General features: G+C 40.7%; 2 protein-coding genes across 23 annotated transcripts in view; one reads left to right on the forward strand and one right to left on the reverse strand.

The window, feature by feature from the left end:
* Nucleotides 1–5,564, reverse strand: part of LOC114010233 (uncharacterized) — a 23,219-nt gene extending 17,655 nt beyond the window's left edge. For 2 of the 5 annotated variants that reach the window (XR_008746261.1, XR_003551605.2), the window contains exons 1-6: nucleotides 4,694–4,832; nucleotides 4,502–4,579; nucleotides 3,523–3,591; nucleotides 3,014–3,044; nucleotides 772–831; nucleotides 271–351 (exon numbers count right to left, since the gene is read on the reverse strand). Coding sequence is in view for 3 of the 5 variants with exons in the window: in XM_055798485.1 (XP_055654460.1) it covers nucleotides 271–351; nucleotides 772–831; nucleotides 3,014–3,044; nucleotides 3,523–3,591; nucleotides 4,502–4,552 (292 nt within the window). In the remaining 2 variants the exon portion in view is untranslated. The other 3 variants (XM_055798485.1, XM_055798484.1, XM_027776996.2) reach the window with 3 other exon arrangements.
* MSANTD3 (Myb/SANT DNA binding domain containing 3) lies at nucleotides 4,902–16,474 on the forward strand. 18 transcript variants are annotated; one of them, XM_055798496.1, is made up of 5 exons: nucleotides 5,504–5,643; nucleotides 8,100–8,195; nucleotides 9,173–9,229; nucleotides 11,373–11,818; nucleotides 13,115–16,474. In XM_055798496.1, the coding sequence occupies exons 4-5, from the start codon at nucleotides 11,404–11,406 to the stop codon at nucleotides 13,522–13,524; spliced, it is 825 nt and encodes a 274-aa protein (XP_055654471.1). In that variant the 5' UTR covers nucleotides 5,504–5,643; nucleotides 8,100–8,195; nucleotides 9,173–9,229; nucleotides 11,373–11,403; the 3' UTR covers nucleotides 13,525–16,474. The 18 variants fall into 18 exon arrangements, 16 of the variants coding, with proteins under 16 accessions (XP_055654463.1, XP_055654464.1, XP_055654461.1 ...); XM_055798497.1 differs by having other exon boundaries at nucleotides 5,523–5,643; nucleotides 8,116–8,195; XM_055798495.1 differs by lacking the exon at nucleotides 5,504–5,643 and adding an exon at nucleotides 5,715–6,064 and having other exon boundaries at nucleotides 6,274–8,195.
* Nucleotides 16,475–16,723: the final 249 nt, after the last annotated feature.

Genomic DNA, 16,723 nt, shown 5'->3' on the forward strand with positions numbered 1-16,723 from the left:
ATCACCTTACAATGTTTCTAGAGAATATTCTCAACATGTGGTATCTACCCTAATCAAAAATATTCCAGGCCAAATCCAATGATTTTGTCACTGAGATCAGTCACTTTCATACCATGCTATACCATACTATTGGGTACTCATTTTAAACATTCTAAGATTTTATTATACATTACCTAATTTCATTTTTTTTAAAAGAAAAAAAAAATCAAACAATACTCTTTAAAGGTAAACATCACACAAGCAAACAATTACAGTATTAAAAGCCCTCACCAAGTGCAGGTTCTGAATCTTTACACATATTAAGCTGTTCTTCCAAGGTCTGTCCATGAAACCTCTCTGGCTCAGTTTGCACTGTAAGATAAAAATCAATTTTGTGTGATCCCATATCATCTATCTATCAATCAGTCCTTGTGGTCTCAAGTCATGTCACAAAACCTTCCAAAATGAAACAGACACCTGTGTCTAACCTTTGGCCTAGAGAAAATATGCTGTGAAATTCACATTCAAGTGAATCCCTGCTTATACATGGCCCCACATCACAAATTAAGTCAGTTATTGAGAAGCATTATCCCCCCCCAATCCTATTTTCACTCTTCTTATAGCATTTTGTTTGCATATATTATTGTTTAATAACAACACATTACCGCAGATGGAAGCCACAATGAACAGAAATTAATTCCCAATGACTTGCTAAGGTCTAGACATACTTGTATCACTGTATCTCAAAGTATTTTATTTCTTCCACTTTTTTTTTGCATTAAATATTCTTACCATAATCAGGAAGTTTTACAGGTGTTTTCACTTGCTCCCCTGAGCCACTTGCTGTTTTAACTAAATAAAAAACAAACCAGAAATGAAAATAAAGTTCTAAGCACAAAACCAAATTTGGCATGATAATGAATTTTTTTAAAGAAAACTCTTTGAGCTTTTGTTGACATGAGAAAAATAAGCTATGTTTAGTTTTGAATAGACTGTCAGATTTTTTAGTGAAAATGGACAAAAACCTTTACACCAAACAATAACAAAGGTATTTAATGTCAGGCAATTCAATAAAGCAGGCAGAGAGGAAGACCAGCCAAGCCACTAGTTAGCACATAACATGGGTTCAAACACACATCACAAAATTAAATTCTTAAATGGTGGCTTAAATTGCAAGTAATTATGGCTGTAATTTAGTTTACATAGAAGACAACCTGCAGCAAAGGAGAAGCCTGACCAATTCTCTACAGTGTAAATATCTTTTATTCTGTAATGAACAAAGCTTCATTTCATACATTTCAGGGCTACTTTAATCCAATACATCACAGCAATTCAGTTTAAATCCACTGAACCTGAGGTGTTTAAACTGCCCGATCACATACTGCCTGCCAGGGCACTTGACTCAGCCTGTAACTCTGATGTCTTTTTCAGAAGGTCTGCATTTATCCCCTCCCCAGTCAGTATTTATTTCTATCCACATAAGGCATATGATACAGCTGGGGCCGCAAAACCTTAAGAAAGATCAGACAGAGATGACCATATAACATTATCTGCCATTGAAGAACCTGGAGAGAGACAGACATGTGTATGAGATGAAACTCTGTGTTTGGGAGCAGAATGCCAAGCACGCAAAGGAAGCAAGTTGCTATTTCTTGAATAGGGGCTTAACACACTTGCTATAAGAATACAACAAAATTAGGATTTCTAAAATTAAGAAAGCTCAGCATTTTACTACATGGGAATAAACAAATAAATAAATTCCTAGCAGTGCCTTAAACAAGACACAGTTAAGGGCATATTTGGGTTTCTCCCCATCTCTTCAACGTCCCTCAACACTGTTACCCTTCTGTTGCAAGTAATCTCTTACTAAGACTTCAGATATGGCTTAGAAGTTGAACATAGGGCTTACAATAAACCCTATACAGAAGGTGGGAGAAAGAAGGCTTCAACCTATCCTATTGCATCAGAAAGAGACACATACACTTAGATTACAGAGATAATCTTCATGAAAACTCTTCTTGAGTATTTAAGTTACAAACTATATTGTACTGACAACTGAAAAAATTGCCATCTTGTTCCTGCCGATTAGATGTTGCTTAATACCAGCTGCATTACCACCAACCTTCTGAAATTACCTTAATGAAAAGAGTAGAAGAGTAAAAAACAAGAAATAAAGTGTTACGAAGATAAACCTGCAAAGACTCTAATAACACAATTCATATTCTGGTCACTAGAACTCATCCAGTTTTTCAGTGGCCAGCTGATCCTTTTAGAAAGGAAAAAAAAAAAAATAAAGATATATGGTGACTGTCTGCCAATTCACCTCTAAACATTTCAGGGCATCCATTTCATTAGATCCAGCTGCTAAAGATTATCCACTTATATTTCCTTTACAGTCTGTACAAATTCCCAGATTGGTAGGTACAATGCCTATGTATAACTTGGGCCACAACTTTCAAACCAAACCCTAGGAGTAGTGCACTGCAGAAACCTGTAAATACATTTTGGTGCATCACGAAACAGAAGTAGGCAAACTATTATGAACATAGTTAGACCCTCATTCCTTCTGGAACTAGACCAGTTCATAAAGACCGAGGAAGGTTTAATGATATATTAAACCTATTAAAAGTACTTTGCTTCAGCTAACTAAAATATTTTTAATAAGTTATTTAAAAAAAACCCATCAAACATAAAGTATACACCAAAACAAGTATTTCTACATGCTTTAAGCAGCATAGTTTTTTAAAATATATTTTAAATCTTGAAGGTCTTGAGTTCTTTAAGGTTTCTCAGAACTTTAATGTAGGTGATTTGTAGTATTGTAGCTAGCATTTTTTAATAAATTTTGCATACCTCCTGCTCATATTATTGATTTTATTGTCATAGGATTAGATATGTCATTAAAGAACGCAAGACAGTTCTTAAAGCACAAGTCTTGAGAAAATCTTTCTTGCTTGTTTCATACAACTACATCAGGGTGGGGAAAAAGGCACATGTCTAGAACAGAGTAGGAAGTGGAAAATTTTGCACTTACCAATGCCATGAGCTTTCAATGCTTCTTCAACCTAAGTTACCAAGTCATCAACCAACAAGGAAGACAGACAGACACTTCAGATTCAAGAAATGACAATGCAAGCATTTTATTATTTAGAAAATAAATTAGGTAATCTGTGGTGTTGATGTTAATCTCAAATGAATAGATAATTACATGAAACTTGAAAGAGACATACATCTTTTTTCCTAGATTGTCTATTATTTAAGTAATTCTGGTCTGCACTTATTAACAGCCATATATTCTCATGTATTGTCTTTACTAATACAGAATATGAGACACAAAGTTGTAACTACAGTTTTGTATATTAGTCCTGTCAGGAAATAAGTTCTACTTTATTGCAGTAAAAAAATAGTAAAGCAACAAACCTAGCTAAATACCTGAAATTGCACGTTTTAACAATACATTACAATTCAGATTATAAACGCGTATTCTATTGCTAAATAAATCTGTAAAATCTGACAAAAGGTTCATTCAAAAACTGGTCTTACCGTCTTGTGTTTGAATCCAAGGAAATGAGTCTGCAAGTTTAATGCTGAAGCACACCAGATTTTGCAAATCTAGGTTAAAGAGAAGTATTTCTAGCGTTGCACGCATACCAACAGAGAAAAAATATGACCGATACTAAACCAAGTCTGCTATCAAAATATCAGTACATGTAAATTCTACAAAAGTACTACTCCTCCAAAGACAAACTAAAGCAGCTTCTATAACTTTTCTTTATGAGGCTCCAAGACCACCAAAATACAGTGAAACAAAAAGGAATCTCCACATCACATAGACATTTCAGATGTCTCCAGAACCCTGCAGCTATCTCATAGCGTATTTTTGTGGGGGTAAGTAAAGACAGATCCAAGACCTTCCTCACCCACTATTAACCTGTCTGAACCAGAGGCACCGCATACTGTAACAACCCAGGACACCTGCCTAAAATAAGCCAGTTCTCCTCCATGCTGTATTCAGGCTAACACACTTAACTCTGACCAGTTTAGGGCCTGCCTCTCTCATGCATATGAAGTTTTCCGATCACAGTTGCTTTATGCCTGGGCCGGTTCAGAACAGCAGCAGATTAGGATTAAATTCATGTGAATGAACAAAGGCAGTCCAAATATTTTCTCCTCCTCTATAAAATTCAAGATACTAAAAACCAGCAGCAATAAAACTGAGAACCAGATAAATTAGGATTTTTTTTCCCCCTCAACAGGAGCTGCAGTTTAATCTCCCACTTTAAAAGAACACCTTTATTTAGAAACACAGTAATATTAAAATTGTTAATTTTAATAAATTGATTCCCGACACACAACCAAGTCAAACATGACAGACAGCAAAGTAAGTTCAACTCCAGAACTACTTTTCCATTTTGCTCGAGGGGAAAAAAAAAAAAAAAAAAAGTGCACACTTGACTTAGTCCAGCTTTGTTTTGCCAAAACTGTTTTGTGTTAGTTACAATTTTCAGCCAGGAATACTTACATTGCAGTAAAAAGGGTTTACTTGCTTCTTTATTTCAGCTTCAGGGTCCATGTTTGATCTTTAGATGACAAGGAAACTCTAGGAAAATTGCAAAAAGATTGCAAACTCTTGTTTTACCTTCACAATATCACTCATGTTCTTGTTCCACCTATTTAAGGGTCATGCATGCTCCCACTTCAATCTGTGCCTCACCTCCAGCTACGTTCAACCTTTACATCTCCAGGCTAGCGATCCTATTTTTAACTTGAGAGCAAAGGTACAGCGTGGAAAGAAACGATTCTTCTCTACGAGTTCCCCTCAGGAAACACAAAGCCACCGGAAGAAACTAAACTAATCCGAACGATTTCACGCGTTCCCCGCTCCTTTCCCGGGATGGAGAGGCGCGCAAGCGCTGGGCCGGATGACACCGGGCGGCGCGGGCCGGGGCGGGCAGCGCGCCTCTGTAACGGGGGCGCGACGGGGCGGTGTGAGGCAGGCCCGCTGCCGCCCGGGGCCGCAGACCCCACGGGAACACCGGCGCCGAGAGCCAGCCGGCCCCGGGGCGGCACGGCACGGCACGGCGCGGGGGAGCGGCCTCGCCAGCACCTCCAGCCCTGCCGGGGAAGGGACGGGCACCTGCTCGCCGGGCAAACCGCCGGGCCGCTGCGGCGCCCAACTTACCCCCAGCCCGGGACCGGGCAGCACCCGGAGCGCCCGAGGCGGCCGGCGACCCAGGGCCGCTCCCCGCTGCCGCACCGGCCCCGTCCCACCGCCCCGCTGGCAGGGTGGCTCCCCGCCGCGCCTACGGCCGCCGCGGCCCCCGCTCCTCCTCAGGCGGCCGCGGAGGGGCGGGCACCGAGGGAGAGCCGCCGCGTGCCGCCCGCCAGCCGCTCGGTCGCGCCCGCCGTTACGCTCCCACCGCCGCCGCCGGCAGGGCCCCCGGGGCGCACCGGGCAGGCAGGAACTGCGTCACGCCAGGCGCGGAAGGGGCGCGGGAGCCCGGCCGGCCCGGGGGGGACAAGACGGTAGCGGGGAACGAGAGCTCCGCGCCGACGGGAAGGCGCGGGGCGCGGCGGCGGAACGGTACCCCCCGGCCCGCCTCCCTCCGCCGCCGCTGGGGGCGCTGGCGCACACGCGCGTCGCTCCGCCGTCCGCTGTCGGAGGTAAGGCCCGAGCTGGCGTACGCTGCCGCCGCACCGGGACAGAAGGGCGGGCAGGGTCAGGGACTCCCATGCCGTCCCGCTCCGCAGCGGGGAGGAGGGAGGGGGGTGGCGGGTACCGCGCTAGCGATGTGTAGCCCGGGAGCTCCGCCCGCCGGCCGCGCCAGGTGCAGGCGGGGCCACCCCTACCCCGTCCTGGCGGCCGCCGGATGCTCGCACGTTGCTGCCCAGAATACACACACCCCCCGCAGCGCCGCCGCGCCTTGGGGCTCGGAGTTCCCCGGGACGGCACGGCGGGCTCCGTTGGCCGGCCCTGCGGTGGAGGGGGAGGCCGGTGCGGCGGCGCCTGTGCTCGGGAGAGGCGGAAATCCAGCGCGGGGTTTGCGGGGAGCTGAAGGAGCGGCGGCGACCTGCCGGCGAGGAGGTGAGGGAGGCAGGCCCGGCCGCCCAGCGCGGGGGAGGAGGGAGGGAGGGGGCCGAGCCGGCGGCGGCGGCTCTCGGCGGCGCTTTGTTACGAGAGGGGAGAAGCCGGGGGGCTGCAGGGTGGGGCTGTCCCCGCCGCCGCCGCAGAGCGCGGGCTCCGCGGGCGCTGGGTGACAGCGTGGCCGTTTGCGGTGCCTCCCGCCGCGGCAGATGTCCCTGAAGCCGCGCCAGCCGCAGCCCGCATGCTCGCCCTGGGTGGAGCGGCCGTCTTTGTCGAGCCGGGACCCGCTCTCCGTTCTCGGGCAAGCAGAAGAGGAGCTAGCGAGGAAATAAAAACAAGCTCGAGTTAATGTCTGAGAAGTTCGGGTGCAGGAGAGTCTGGTAGGATTCCTGTTTGTGCCTATTTCTGATGAATTTCAGACAATCGTTCGAAATAACCTGCGTCCATTACCTTTCTTTGCACAAACTGCTTTGGATGTCCTCCATAGGTAGTGGGATGACCCGCTTAAAATGCCTCTATGTGTGTGTATGTGTAATATTACCTGTATTTTTAAAAATACCTTTGCGTGTATTTGTATATAAAATCTGCAGGAGAAATTTTTGGCGAAGTACGGTTGATTTTTAACCAATATTTTGTTATTTGCTGGATGATCCATGATCACTATTAATTTGTATTAAAAAGGGGTGGTGGGAAATGGGGGGGGGGGAAAGCACCCAAAGAGTTTGTTCGTCTGTTTTATCTGATTATATTGTAACACAATTTCCACATAGATCTCATTCATATTTGTAATACGCACCTAATTACCTAGTGATTTCAAGTCTCAAGGTAGACAGGGTCAGGCCTGGAGCACTCTGAGGGAAGCTCGGTGAGGAAAACCTAACATTTGAGGAAGAAGGACACTGTTTACTGCTGGTTCTGCCATTCAAATGAAATACAAACCTGTTGTTGTGACTAGTTAGGGTCATTGCATTTCCATACCTTTCTTTTACCCGCCACTGGATGAAAAAGACAGAATTATGATTTCTTTCCAGTGCTTTTAATTACTGACTATGCTTAAAGCTTCATCTGCAATTTTAAGTTGGATAAATAAATATTCTTTTTCTCATACTTTTAACACATTCTGGTAATAATCCTGTTGTCATTAGTAAATGAATTCCATTTTCACACCATTAAGTGACCACAGTTTGCTAGCAAATTATTTTGGGTTTGGTTAGTGTAACCTTAATGTTTAGGTTAAATCTTCCACTGTAACTTTCTCTTTGCTTTTTTCTTATGCCTAAAAAAATTATTTCAGGGACTGAAAATGCTCACACATGCCAACATGAAGTGGTCTGTGTTTTTTTAAATGGGCTTCTTTACAGCTGGTTGGATTTCAGGTGTACATTTAGGTGTGTGTATGCAAAGTAATACATATGTACACTTCTTCACTTGTGTGATTTTTTTTTTTTTTTCCCCAAAGGTATTTTTCCAGCAGATCATAGCACATCCCTTACAATCTTTAAAAGAAGAATGCCATGCAACATTTCAAAGGAAAAATGAGGAGTTGATATATATATTTATTATTTTAAAGGAATAAAGGTTTGTGTGAGAAGACAAATACATAGGATACTGATTTGTTTTAAGGCAAGTTGTGAATTGAGCCATGCCAGGAGAAGATATTTAGCATAAACTACTTCCTTACTGCACATGTCTTAGAGCCTGGGCACCTGTAAGAGTGGGAGAAGCCTTCCATGCTTTGTTTCTTAGAATTTACTGTGCAACTGTCTTCATATGCCCACACATTCCCAAATGAATCCTGTTTACTGTATGAGCTATATGCAGTGAACTATTTCAATTTCAGCACAGATTCCTACTAGGATAAATTATATCCTAGGCATATGTCCTGAAAGGATCTTTTAGCCTCAAAATGGAAATTGTTTGAGCTTGTGAGAGTCCTTTCTCATATTCTGCAGAGGCCCTAGCGGGCTGCCAGAAGGTGATTGATACGCATAAAGAATAGACGTGACTATAAATATATGGTGGTGGTTTGTTGCAGCTTCTCAGTATTCTAGGTTCTCTGACATCTCAGAGTGCTTTCCATTCATCTAATTGAAAATGGGCTTTAATATATTGAAGCCAGCAGTCTAAGCAGGTGAGCTTTAAAAGAATCTTCAAGAACTCTTTTCTTGTGTGCAGTAAGTGCATTAAACTGCTTTCACCAGTTCTTGAGTTCTTTTATGCATCCTAGATCATAATCCTGGCTTTTTCATGGAAAGGACACAAGTACAGTGTATATGTGTAGGAAAGAATATTTAGGGATGTTACGGGGGAAGGGAAGACTAATATACTGTATTCTTCTCAGATTAGGACCTACGTTTCTGCTCTTAAATGTACAGTATTTAGGCTTATGACTGGGGATCTCAGATGCTAGCACAGTAAAAATATTAGTAGTGATAGTGTGGTATATAAGTGATTCTTAAGAGTTTGCTGTAGCTGGATCCATGAAAGATCAACTTTTATTCTAGTACGTAGCTTGTTAATATATATGAAATCATATTTGGAATCAGTTGATCTCTGCCAGTCTGTGTGGCTAAATATTTAGCACTTGAAATCCAGAAGTCCCGGTATCATCGTTTAACTTTTTGAAAATCCATTGTTTCTCTAATTAAAGGGATTTCTGTGCGCAAATGTTTCACAATTTTTGGTCTGAGATTCTCACACCTTTTCAAAGCTAGAAAAAAGATTGATACGCATCAGCAGACGGCAGAATCACACAGTTTCTCATCCTGGCTTTTCAGGGTCATAAGCTATTGGACCTTATGACTTGCTGATGGGACTGCTTTTTGTCCTGTTCTTCAGTGAAACTGAGGCTAAGGCAGGTTGAAGCATCAATATTTAGTCCCAAGAATTTAATTTCAGCAGCTGTCCAAAGCAGCTCAATGGTTTGGAATGGTACAGTAAGTATGTTAGTAAAATATATTAGTAGACAGTCTGTTTCATTATAGGTCTCTTATTTTACATGTTTTGAGAGCTGTTTCATGGAGCAAAGTTGCCAGTTTTCAGTATATCTTTGTTAGGATGTCCATTTCCTGACTTTTGCTTATTTTTTTAATTTATTTTTCATTTAAGGAACTTCTGAAGCAGATGTTCTCTTCTGTCTCTTAGACTTAGACGTTATAATAATTGGTATGTGATACTTTCAAGTTTGTTTATGTACACTTAGTTTGTTCTGTGGGATTATAAGTGTTTAAGAAGTCCTGTCACCAACATGTCGGGTAACTAAGTTTTCACAGAAAGTAATAAATAACTTTATATAGTTTGATGGAGGAAATGCTCGATCAGGGAACTGTCTTCTTAGACTTAATCACCCAGTTCTTTTCCCTCTTCCACCTTTTTTCTTTCTTGCAAAACAAACAACTCTGTTTCCTATGGATCTTTCCCTTTGTCCCCTAATTCCTGTCTGCTGCAAAAGCTCCAGCTTTCCCATGTCATGACACCAGCATTTGGTAAAAGACTGCAGAACTGTGACTAGCTAGGAACCACACAGGTGCCGGCTGTCCACTCGATAAATGCCCGGTGATTACCCAGTTGAGCAGTGACAGAAAGTACAAACTGAGTGGGGTTTGCCTCTTTTTTTCAGTAGGGATACAACTTAGCTACAGCTACTGACTTCATGCCTTTGACTTAAGGGCAGACTATTCCTTATTTCTATTCACTTTGTTTCAGTTCCGCTATTCTAGGCTTTGTTCTACTGCCTCCTCTATTCTTTGATTCCTCTTCATTTTGCTGGGTTTTGTCTTATTTTATGGGCTGCCTGAGAAAACTCCTGTTCTTACCACAGACTTGGGTTCTCATTTTAATATTAGTTAATCTGCTAATTTTCTTTGTAAATATACGTAGTTACTTTCACTGAAAGAGATGAGAATAACTGTAAGTATTGAGATGTTTGGAGAAAAGAGATTACGAAGATAGTATGAAGAGAGTGCTAGTGCAGTGGAGTTAAAGAAAAAATTCTGAAAAGAGGAAGTCTGATGGTGATGTCTGTTGCATCTTCAAGTAACATTATACGGGAAGTAGTGGAAACAGTGGGCAAAATACTAGAAAATTTGTTTTGGGAGAGTCCTAGACTCTTAGGAATATGAACCAATTATCTCATTATATATGTTCCACCTCTGAGTTTTACAACTAAAACCAGAAAAAATGTAAGCTAAATCAGCATTACTTCCCCTTTTTCTGCTTAATAATCCAGAACGTTTTGCCCAAAATATAAAAGTAATCAGGGCAACACAGTTGTAGAGGAAAGGAATGGGGAAAGAAGTATGCAAAGACAAAAGAAAAAACTACATTTTGCAGCACAGTCATGTGTTAATAATTCAAAGAAGCACTGCTTTATTTTTATTTTTTTTATGGCTAAGAATTCCCTGGTATCAAGTACCCTTTTTCTGTTGCCTGTCTAAGTCCTAGGCTTGAGAAGAGAGGCAGTTGTTAACTTGGTGTAATTATATAGCAGTGGCTGTATTGAGTGAGGTCAAAATTCTTTTTAGCCTGGTCATTTGCTCCTGAGATGACCGGCAGTGCAAGCATAAGAAAGAGTGCCACATGCACAGAGTCAGCAGTAAAGGATGAAGGACCTGTACCTTCAGAACAGTTAGTTCCCATAATTAATTCATGTCTTGCAGCACTTGTATCTTCTCTGTATTGTAATACTGGTCAGGATCCTGCTGCCTATTGGATGTCAGTCAAGAAGGGCTGAGCATGAGGGAGAACCAAACTGACAGAAGTCTTTAAAAAGATAACTTCTTACTACCATTTCTCATACAAATTTCAAATATTATGGAGACGGAATTAGTTATACACAGTCAGCAAGGGCAGAAAGGTGGCTTTACACTTAAACCTGAAGCTGTTATGGGCTGGGTTTCAGAACCTGTACCACAGTTCAGGACTTTGAAAACTCTCCAGGTGTTAACAAAGTGCAATGAATAGGAAAACAAGTTATTAAACAAGTTACTAAGTAAATTGAATACTGAGTATTTTGTATGAAGATAGATCTTAAGAAAGAGGAGAGATAGTGTACTTCTGTAACTGTGTAGCTACTAAAGTTGCAATATAGAATTATACTATAATTATAATATAATTATACTGTATCTTACCTGAATGTTTCATTATGTACTCCAGAAGGATTCACAAACTATTCTAGAAAATGAAGTGTGTTAGAATCAGAATCTATGCTTAGGAGTTACTTGCTGAAACATGGTTTCCTGATACTGTAACCAGTTCTAATTTGTGTGTTTGTTTTGTTTTGTTTTTTCTTTCAACATTGTTTTCATAGGATTTTTGGCTTCTTGGAGAAACAGTAGAAAATGCAAAACGAAATAATAAAGCCTGCTAAATACTTCTCAGAAGTGGAGAAGAGTGTGCTGCTTGCATTAGTTGAAAAATACAAATACGTACTTGAATGTAAAAAAAGTGATGCAAGAACGATTGCTCTGAAACAACGTACCTGGCAAGCACTAGCTCATGAATATAATTCACAGCCCAGTGTATCACTGCGAGACTTCAAACAGTTAAAGAAATGCTGGGAAAATATCAAGGCACGGACAAAAAAGATAATGGCACATGAGAGGCGGGAGAAGGTAAAAAGAAGTATTAGTCCACTTATAAATACTCACATCATAGGGAAAGAGAAGATTGCCAGCATAATGCCTGAGCAAATGTACTTTTTGCAGAGCCCACCAGAAGAAGATTCTGAATATCAGCCTGATGCTTCTAATCAAGGTATAAATGTTACTGTAATGTTGCAAGTCGTATTTTTTTGTATGTGATTTTGCCAGTGATTCTCTTTCAGCAGTCTAAATCTCCCACTTAGCTGTGACTGCTGGTTATAGAAAAGTAATTTCAGAGCTATGATATTCCAAGACTCTGTATTTCCCTAGCTCCCCAGGAGTTAAACTCAGATTTTACTCAGTTTTTTCCAGCATTTTTGTAGCATTGCAGTAGCCATCATGCTGGCTTTCCAGAGAACAGTCCCAAGGATAGTTTGATCCTTTATAAAGTAGCCTTTTGCTGGGAAAAGGTTGTCTGAGCATGGAAAAAAAAAAAGCCACCAGCAGCAAATTGATACACAATTGTCTGCTGCAAGAGTTCCCTGCAGGTCTTTTCTCCTTTGTTTTCAAGGACTAAAAAGAGTATGTAGAGCCATATTTCACACTGCAGTCCACATTGGAGAATGGCCTTTCCGGAAAAGTTCAGCACTACATTCTTCTTTGTTTGGCAAGCGTACAGAGAAGGCATAATCCAAAACCAGAAGGAAGGGTGGCTACAGCAGTTACTTGCAAACTTCACTATGTCAAGATCACACATATAAGACTATCCTTGCTCAAAAGACAACAGTAACTACATTGTTAGATAACATTCTTACAATGTTTCTTTCATAATTATATTTACCGTAAGTAGTCATCAGGATTTGTAAAGGAATGTATTTAGAGACCCTTATTTGCAGTGGTAACTTTTATTCCGTTAGTAGTTTCTTTTATTTTAGAAGAATTGATAGAACCTTCCCAAAGTTAGAATAACGTAAATTTTCCTTAAAATATACACCACTGTGTTTACAATATGCACAATAATGATAAGGAAGGAATAAATAATATTCTTTGTAGTATTCCTTCAGCCTCTTGGTATTCATGTTGATACAGCTCTTCACCTGATACTCAGATCTTTCGTAACAATATTGCAAATCATATATGGATTTGGCTTAAACAACTGCATTAAGGTTCAGCTCCAGGCTCAGCCACCTAAATTTAGATGTCTACTTATAAATGTCTACATTCACTTCAGTATTCTGAGCTGCTGTCATAGCCATAGAGGTTTATCAACAGAGCCCAAAGTGGTTCAGTTCAGCTCATGGTGCCCTTAGTATTCTGTAACAGAACTGCATTATGTAATGGCTCCTGTACTATGGTACAGAAGCACGAGGTTTAGATGCATACACCAATAACTAAATTACTGCAAGTTCATGTTTCTTGAGGGAGAAGAAGGGAATACTGTAATACTTCTTCCTCTTATGTTTTGCAGAGTCATTTGTTGTCTCAAATAGAGAACTTTGTGATGAAGAGAAAGAGCTGGTACATTTCCCAGTATGTGAAGGTACCTCCCAACCTGAGCCTTCATGTTCTGATGTCAGAATAGCAGCAGATAAGAACTACAGAAGTAAAGCATCTCAGGAAAGTGCTCTGAAAAAGATGCATGAGGAAGAACATCATCAGCAAATGTCAATTTTGCAACTGCAGTTAATCCAAATGAATGAAGTTCATGTGGCAAAAATACAGCAAATAGAAAGAGAGTGTGAGATGGCTGAAGAAGAACACAGGATAAAAATGGAAGTGCTAAATAAAAAGAAAATGTATTGGGAGAGAAAACTGCAGACCATCACAAAAGAATGGCCTGTATCATCGTTTAACAGACCCTTTCCTAATTCACCCTAGAACATAAAGGGCCAGAGAGTCAGTCTGATTGAGCACATTTATGAGTAACGTGCACTGGAAAGAGGATGTTTTAATGTGAATGTACAGTGACAGGATAGGTGCCTGGCTGATAGTGAACACACTTTGACTCTTAATGTTTAGGGAAACAGTGGTAGAGTCCACCAAGGGGAAAACTGTATTGTTCAATTGTAGGTAGTTCTGATTTGTTTAACTCTCAGACATACACAGTGTTCTAAAATGTGAATGTATTTTCCCCTCTCAGAATACCCTAACATCCTTTTGAAATTTAAGGTACTCTGGGTATTCTTACGTTGTTGTTCTTGAGAAAACATAACAGCTTTAAACATCAGGTTATAGTGTTTATTTTGATTTCTATTTCTTTCTATCAACTATTTCCCAAATAAAAGCAAGGTTTGGAGTTGCTCTCTGCTATTGAGACAAAAGGTGATTGACAGATATTGGTTGGATTGTTATGCTGGGGCTTAGGGAAAAAAAACCCTTCTCTAGTTAATATAGTTCATAACTTATTCTTCATAGAAGATGTGAAAATGAAGGAAGTAGGAAAAGGACCACCATAGTAACAGAGTCCTTTGCTTATGAAGAACAGTAATATTTTCCAGCTGGCTGGCTGATTGAGAGAACGGTTGTGGAGGAGGTCTCTAGTTCTTTGAGCCTTGGCCCTTAAAAAGTTGGAAAGAAGGTGAGTTCTTCCTCAAAAGCCATCGTGCTTGTCCTTTCTTTTCCAGGCCCATCTTGTATTCAAGTAGAATACCAAAATAGGAGGGTTGCATGCTGCTGCAAGCGGTGTGCTGTTCACCTGGAGTCATTCTGAGGGAAAGAGCTTTTCGACAATTCATAAAGCTTTTAAAATGTAGTGAGCCGGCCAGTCTATTGGCAAAGTCTCCCTCTATCTCCCTATGCAGTACTTGGTGTAGCAACTAGCTTGAGTATTTCAACCTCTCCCTAGCTAGAAGAAAAGACTAACACTCGTCCTCTTTTTCTTCATGTAGGGTGGGAACAGTTTAAGGGAATATTTCCTGTCTTGGAGCAGTGTTCTGTTTTGTTCTGTCTTATGTGTTACGGTGGTGTGTTTCTTGCCTTTGCTGTCATTGAGGGGTGATGGACATTATTTGTATGAAAACATTCACATGAAGGTCCCTATGGAGTTTGGAGGTCTAGAATAGTTGATGGTAGGAAAGCACAAATAAAGATACTCCTTCCCCAGGCATTCATTTAGTCTAGTGGGGCAAGGGTTAAGAAAACATGAAGTACAGAACTCTGCAAAGATTCATAAGAACTTCTGATGTGTGAAAAGCTGTTTCACAGAAAGGTGTATAACTGTTATTTGAAGCAGTGAGAAAAATGAACAAAACCATAATTTTTCATTGAAAAACCTGAGTATCCTATTATTCAATAACAGGATTTGTGAGGGCAATCCATACAGTGAGCAACATACTCAAAGTAGAATATGTTACAAAACATACATTCCAGTTACACTCCTGTCTCTACCCTGGATGTTCTTTCTAGTGGAGTGAGTGTCTTTTGGCTATATTTGGAGTTTGGGGTTTTTTGTGTTTCTTTTTATTGAACTGCTTTCCCTGCTGGTGATTCATCTTTGCAAGCACTGCCATTATCTACCACAGTACTCACTGTGGTTAACGCTGTGGTACATGCGTTGTTCCCTTCAACGTGCTAACACCAGCAATTGCAATGGGGGTGATTTATTACAACTTACTTTATATGACAGAGAAAAGAAAATCCGCAGAGCTGCTGCAAGATCAAAAAAATAGGCCATGTATGAAATCTGAAGACAGATCTTTTTCACAGCAAATTCAGTTTTCTTATAAATCGGCTGTAAGGAAGCACAGGACTTCCAAAGAAGAATATAATTACGGACACATTTTTTTTCTGCTGAATGGAAACACTATTGGAGGGTATAATAGCAGTAGAGGCAAAAGAAAGAAGTAAACAGGAGAGAGGACCTTGTTCTGGGGTTGCATTCTGTGGTCTAGGAGATGGGTCAGTTATTTGAGTGGTTATGACAATTGTTCAGGCACCATCTGGAAAAAAAAGAATAGGAAAGGCATTTGTCTTAATTAATGATGGGATTCCTTCCATACTGCTTCTAAGTGAAAGTAATTTGAAGCTATGAAATTGAAACCATGTATATTAAGTCTTAAAAGGTGACAAATGGAAACAGTTTCAGCACTGTGAAGAGAGCAAGAACAGAGAGGCAATCCAGGTCTAGATAGCCCTGTGAGGAGGTGTGAAATAGTCCAGGGAGAATCTCATGAAATGTGAGATTAGGGTAGTTTTGACTCCTGGAAGTTACACCATCACTCATGAAAGATTGTGCGGGGTTTTTTATATTAAAAAATCATTTAAAATATGCATGTTTTCAGACTGTACTAAGTGGGCAATGCCTTGCATTTTGGTATATATGCTTATTCTCAGACCAAAAGTTATAGTTCTTAGGCTGAACAATAGACCCTTTTAATTCAGCTTCTATTTAAAGAAAGATCCAGGAGAAAAATTAGAAAGAGCCAAGATGAAGACATGAAAGAAAGAATGATCAGTACATGCATAGAGGAAGAATAAGAATGTCACACCTAACACAAATGGTACAAAATGCTTTTGTGGTACAGGTGATTGATGGCTTACTGGTGACACAGGCTTTTGCTTTCCCATCTGTAGTTGACTGTTGGTTGTTGTAAGGTTGGGTGACAGACACAGAAAAAGTAGAAGATCAACAAGACAAAATAATGTGTCTCCTTGCCAGGCTTTGGCTTCTCGATCTAAAGGCTTTATAAAGTGATTGGAGTTTAAATGACTTGAGAAATGTAGCTTTTACCATTTGTTATTTTTTTACAATTACTTCCTCTGGTATTAAGAGTTTATTTTTTCTTTTGTTTAACTTTACTTATATGTAATATAGCCATCTCAGACAATATGTCCACTTGTTCCTCTCCCTTTTTTCTAGGTTACATCATTCAAATACTTTCACTATATTGTGTTTTCCTGTTAACCATTTGGCCAAGCTATATAGGTGATTTCCCAAGGGTTCTCCACAGATAAAATACAGCAGTGTTTGAAGAAGAAGAACATGCTTGTTCTTCTTCTCTGGATTTGTTAAACAAGTTGCTGGCAAGAATGAACTTAAAAGATACGCTGGGCAAAATGAGCCCTGCTTGACTCCCTA

This window comes from Falco peregrinus, chromosome 3 (assembly GCF_023634155.1).
Source record: "Falco peregrinus isolate bFalPer1 chromosome 3, bFalPer1.pri, whole genome shotgun sequence".
Lineage (NCBI taxonomy): Eukaryota > Metazoa > Chordata > Aves > Falconiformes > Falconidae > Falco > Falco peregrinus.